At 36.4% G+C, this 6,000-nt stretch overlaps 1 protein-coding gene across 19 annotated transcripts in view; it reads right to left on the bottom strand.

The window, feature by feature from the left end:
- Positions 1–316: 316 nt before the first annotated feature.
- adgrl2a (adhesion G protein-coupled receptor L2a) overlaps positions 317–6,000 on the bottom strand; it is a 114,490-nt gene continuing 108,806 nt past the window's right edge. For 8 of the 19 annotated variants that reach the window (XM_064333394.1, XM_064333411.1, XM_064333401.1 and 5 more), the window contains one exon: positions 317–2,503. In XM_064333394.1, coding sequence (XP_064189464.1) covers positions 1,746–2,503 — 758 coding nt within the window. In that variant the 3' untranslated portion in view covers positions 317–1,745. Of the gene's footprint in view, positions 2,504–3,124; positions 3,178–5,433; positions 5,452–6,000 lie in introns of all 19 variants that reach the window. The other 11 variants (XM_064333392.1, XM_064333395.1, XM_064333396.1 and 8 more) reach the window with 6 other exon arrangements.

Here is a 6,000-nt window from a genome sequence, read left to right as displayed (position 1 = left end):
GGACAAACTGGTAAATGGAGTGGAATTTCAGGGTCTTCATTGGAGTGCTATAAAGCACATAGAGGAGCACTTACAAAGTCATTTCCCCAACCTCATCATTAACTTAACTGAATTGGCTGTCACATCCAAAATGTGGTAACTGGGCTTGACCAACCAACTGGATTCTGTGAAAACAAATATTCCACTGAGGTCACCAATCCTTATCCAGGCATGTAGCCTAATTGGTACATGAAACAAAAAAGGGTCTTTGTTTTGCAGAATAGAACAGTGTTCTTCCACTAATATAAACCCATTAATAAAAAGAGCTAGCAAGCACTTGACAAAAACTCTCACATTTATTTATTGTTAAACAAGTGTTGAACTTTACATTGGTTTCTTTTTTTTTAGTGATGGGCTCTTTATTAATTGTGTTTACAGAAAAGAATGAAATAAGCATACCAGTGCTGGAAAAAAATAATAATAATAATAATTCATACACTTTTTTTCTTGATTTAAAAATTTTTAAATAAATAAATGAACCCAACCCTGTCAGCGGAAACATATTTGGAAAAGATAAAAAAAAAAAAAAAACTGTATAGATGTCAAAATGTTGGTTTCAAGTGCCTTGTGCCTTATTTCTTCATAATATAATTTGCTAAAATGTAGGTTTCGTCATCTGATTCAGACCATGTTTTTGTAAGGCATGGCTTTATTGGCTAAAATTGGGCATTCATTTTGTGCTGTCCTAAAAATAAAAATAAATAAAATAAAATAAAAAATTTGGCAATTTCAAATTGACCTGTTTTTATGGGTAATATGCATGATTCATGTAAGAAAAAAAACACTGTTCACAAGTGGAAAAAGTGAGAATGAGATTACCTTGTATTCTGATATTTTAATTTCTATATCCTTTCCTGTTCAAACATACTACAATGAATGAAGTGTAAGAAGAATAAACACATTTTTATAATATATGTGCAACTTTTACACAATAGTCTCTTCAAACCTTTAAATTTTAATTAAAATGTCTTCTTTTATATTTCTGGTTGCCATGAATTTTATTTTACACTAGCAATACAACAAAATATATATATTTTTTACCATTATCCTTGACAACAGTTCAATGTACAATTGAGAAAATATAAGGCCTGGGGCTTGATTGCTAGTGGTTATAAGATCCAATCTTCACGAGGATGGGGATGTGTCTGTTCTAGAATCCAGGACCTTTATATTCCTAATTTAATTATCATCAGGAAAATGTCAGTCCCATACATCCAGTTATGGTCCTGGAGCTTGATTTTGTATATAATACAAAACAGGCTTTGAAAAAAAAAAAAAAAAAAAAAAAAAACAATGATGTAGGTGTATGTACAACCTGCCCGACAACTGCTGAATCGGAATGGCCAGTACGTTTTCTGTCCTTTTCGGTCATTCAACAGCAGCAGAAGAACATTTAAATACATAATTGGCTTGTCTTTAATTTTTTTAAAACGTTCTGTATAGTATTTACACAGTCTTTTAAAAACTTCACAGCAATCTAAATGCCAGTGCAGAGCAACCTCCAGTCATACACTGCAGTCTGTCTGTGAAGACAAGGGGTGTAGGTGCAAGAGCAGGTGGTGGGGCACGGGTAGAGTTTTGGGTTTCAATGCCTGACTTAGGTAGGAATCCTTCTATATCATTCATGTTGTTTTTGCAAGTAGGGTTGACTAGGTGTGTGTGTGTGTTTGTGGGGGGGGTGGGGGGGGGCAGGTATCTAAACACATTTAAAGGCTGGTCACCAATTGCATCTGTCCTTCCCTTACATCTCCTTCAGGGATGCAGCCTTCTTTGTTAATAGGTATAATATATCCATCGCTATTGCCCCTGCTGATCTGGTAATAAGCCTGAAGCTGGTTTCCAGCTCCAAGGTTGGGCATGCTCTTGTAATAAACATCCTCACTCTCGCTCTTCTTAGAAGGTGAAAGGTCCTCTTCTACGTCGGGGCTACTCTCGGGGTAGGGAGAGTCTCTTAGGTTAGGCATACTAGTGTACAACGAGTCTCTGTTTGGTGACTGCAAATTGTCCTCAGTCTCGACCGCGAGCTGAGCGACGTAACTGTCCACGCCCTCAGCCTTCACTTTCTTCTGCGGGTGGTACAGAAGCGAGTGAGTCCGTTGGGGAATGAGCGGGGCCTCCAGCTCCTTGTGGTGCAAATCCAGGCTGAGGCCCGGGTTGTCCCCGTGCACCAGGGACGAGGCGTCAGCCAAGATGGCGTCATCTTCGCTGCTGCTCCCGCCCACAGCCACTTTGGTCGAAGTTCTCTCCAAATTGTGGTTTTTGCTGCAGGCCCTGAGGTTGTTCTGCACAAGTTTGGAGATGATCATTTTCTCAAAGGCTGCATCGTCTAGGCTGAGTCCACAGTCCACCGCCTGCACACTGTCACCGTAGTCCCCATTGCGAAAAGAATAGCTATTATTAAAATTACCATTTAGCGGTAGCGTGTCCATTGCATTTGTATCCCTCGGATTGTTCAATGAAAGTCCTGAAATGAGAAAACACGTGAGGGGATTTACATTAGTTACCACCATTCGGCCCTACATACATATTTTTTTTAAATGCAAAAGAAAAACAAAAAACCTTTATGCTGTTCAGGACACAACTGTCACTTCATGCTGGCATATTTTTATCCAGCTTTAAGATATAGGCATGCCATTTGGATAGCAAATTTTCAGTACATAGAATGAACCATAAGATAGGATCTGATATATTTTGCACCATGCTATAATTTCTTTTTCAAGGAAGAAGGAAGAAAATCCTTATACATATTCTTTGTACATATTCTCAATTCCTGCTAAATTAAATTAAATAGATTTTGTCCGAAACAACATTAAAAGTTCAAAAGGAATAAATTAATTAATTAAAAAAAGAAAACATCACATACACAAAGTATAGGTAAATGTACAAATGTGTAGCCACAAACGGGCAAGCTACTACATTAACATGAGATCTTACTCCTTTTTGGAGATGTGTGGGGGGAAAAGAATGAGAAAATATAAACAAATACAGAAAACAGCCATGTTCAACACGGACAGCCATCTCTCTCACTACAGGGGCTCACAAGCACCATCCGACATCACGACAGACAGCAGGTGGAATGACTCACTTTGGACAACTCACATCATGTCTGTCTGCTCAGGCTATCTGGCCTAAAAGTAGCTGATGTACAAAAGAAAGTAAAATGATTTATTGTAACATGATGAATAATCACTGAAATAACAAAATGTAACAAAAGAAACTGAAACAAAAACAACTTAGCAACTTAGTCAGAGCAAGGGTTCAGCAAATTAAATTAACAAGCAATCACAAAATCTTTTGAGAAAATAAACGCCACATATTTTCTTCATGTGGTTAATTTGTTATGTGTGTGCCTTTACAGTTTCTCTCTGGCAGCTGGTGTCCTAAGCTTGAATAGGTCAGAGTAAGCCTACAGCTCTGCATCTTGCATCAGTCACAGTGACAGTTCCCGGTGTAACCCTCAGTCATAACAATTATTAAATGAAAGGGATACAAATACAATGACCTCCACAATGTGGACATATTTTTTCTTGATTTGGCTCTGTACTCCACAATTTTATATTTGTAATCAAACCATTCACATGTGGTGCACATTCTAAGCTTTTATTTTTAAGGGTATTTGTATACACTTTGGTTTCACAGATATTACAGCGCATATATATTACCTTCCAGCCCTTTTGCAATTACTAAGCTCACCAGGGCTCTTTCTTCTCAATAATGGTCCAAACAGCTGATTTTGGTATGCCTGGGATTTGGCCTATGTCTCTGACTGTTTTTTCTTATTTCTCAGACCCAAAATGGCCGCCTTGACTTTCACTGGCACAACTCTGGTCACCATGTTGACAAACACCAACAGCAGTCTCCAAAGGCAATCAAAAGCCTAGAATCAACACTAAATACAATAATGTATACCTGCACTAAGGAAGCAATTGAACATACATAACTAACCAGACACACCTTATTCATTAATCATATTTGGAGCACAGAGCCAAATGAAGAAAAATATGTCTTTGTCTCAAACATTACGGAGCTTACTATATATATATATATATATATATATATATATATATATATATATATATATGGGAGGTCGACAACATTTGGAAGCACAGTTGACAGAAATCAGGAGTGAAGGAATAAATATTAGTGAGGTAATGGAGGGAGAGTGGGAGGAGGAGAGAAGTATCAGCCATGGCTCATCCAAAGCAGGACATGAGATTAACTTAAATTCCTGTTGGAGATATGAGGGAGAGATTAAGAGAAATGGGTATTTTATGGTCGCATGCTGTTGTTCAGATAAGGAATTTCTATTTTGTAGACACACAAACATGTAAAATAGACATCACAGGGCTTATCAGAGAGGAGTGGAAAATGAGGGAGGAAAGAGAGAGAGAGAAAAAAAAAAAGATTATGAACAGCTGCTACTGTGACAGTCATGTAGTTTGTTTATGCATTGCCATAGCATAATTTTGATCCAGTCTGGTGGTCGGGAGGGAGGAGAACTGATCTAAGTGGAGTGAAATTGGACACTATGAGCCTGCTGCATTCTGGAAGACAATTCAAGGGAACAGAACCTTTACAACTACAATTGTCTATTCCCTTGAATTCCTGATTACCATTTCCACCATGTCACAATGGGGCAAAGCTGCAGTGTATTATAGCAACCAGATACAGATATCAGAAGTAAATAATAATAATAATAATAATAATAATAATAATAATCGAATGGGATAGAACATTTAGCATAATGATCTTTGTTCTTTATTAATGGAAATTAAAAAGGGAAATCTCATTTGCTCCTGCACACCACATGCTCCAGAAATAATAATACAAAATGAATTAAAAATGTAAATTATATATATATATATATAATACACAGCAGCTTTAATTATAACCTTTCTGTTGAAGGCATCTTGGAATGCAAAGCTTTTAAAGGCAAGCTTCTAGAAGCTCTATTCTGAAAGCAGACATCCCTCAGGCTGAAGCAAACCTGCTAGAAGTGCTGTCAGTGTAAGTGCAGCATTCAAATTCTAGTCTTGGTAAAAAATAAATAAATAAATAAATAATAATAAAAAAATCTACTTTTTGGAAAAGGAACTGCACTGCAGGCTGCCCAATAATTGATGAGAATTTACTTTCAATTATTAATGATTAAATTTGTGTGATTTGGAAAATGACTAGAATCAGAGATTATGTGTACCAGAGGAAAATGAAATGTGAAAACAATTTTTATATACAACAGTAACTACTTCTTTTGTTAAAGTTTTCTGAACCACTTGCCCACTGAGTGTAAGTCAATGACCTGAAGTAACCATTGATAGTGCCAGGGTTTGTTTTTAATAATCATGCTGAAAAAAATTTACATTTGATAGGCAAAGTTAAGTTTTACTCCCATACTTGTCTCTCTGTAGGTCACTAGAGGAAAGCATAAGGAAAGAGCAAAAATAAAAAAAGCAAAAATAAGATATTGACATTTAAATTGCCATGTCATTTAACAGCCCCCAAAGTTCAAAAACAGTTTTTAACATAATTTAAAAATGTAACTTTAAATGTAACTCTTCATTAAAAGCCACAAACATTTTTTGCTTTGGCTCAAACACATTTTAAATAGGTGCATTTTATTTGACTTTGATATGAGGCTGTATGTTCTTCACAAATGGGTGTAACCTTTTGTGATTAAATAAAGTCATATGTTTTACCCCATTGTCAGGTACAGTAAAATACATAATGCTTTACTCTTTTTGCACATCTATCAAGAAAGGAAATGCAGTATCTTCTTCCCACACTTACGTAATTTAATATAAAGTAAACCCATCACAGAGAAGTGAAGGGATCTCGGTGTCCATAATATGACAGCCGAGGTTTAAATCTAGACCATGGAGTAGTACTTCACTACAAACTCCTGAAAAAATGTGGCTTATAAAGCACTACAGTATTTTATTTAATAGCTAGAAAGTGAAAGGC

This window comes from Anguilla rostrata, chromosome 4 (assembly GCF_018555375.3).
Source record: "Anguilla rostrata isolate EN2019 chromosome 4, ASM1855537v3, whole genome shotgun sequence".
Taxonomy (NCBI): domain Eukaryota; kingdom Metazoa; phylum Chordata; class Actinopteri; order Anguilliformes; family Anguillidae; genus Anguilla; species Anguilla rostrata.
Note: the sequence above shows the minus strand (reverse complement) of the source record. Positions and strands in the feature narration are given on the sequence as shown.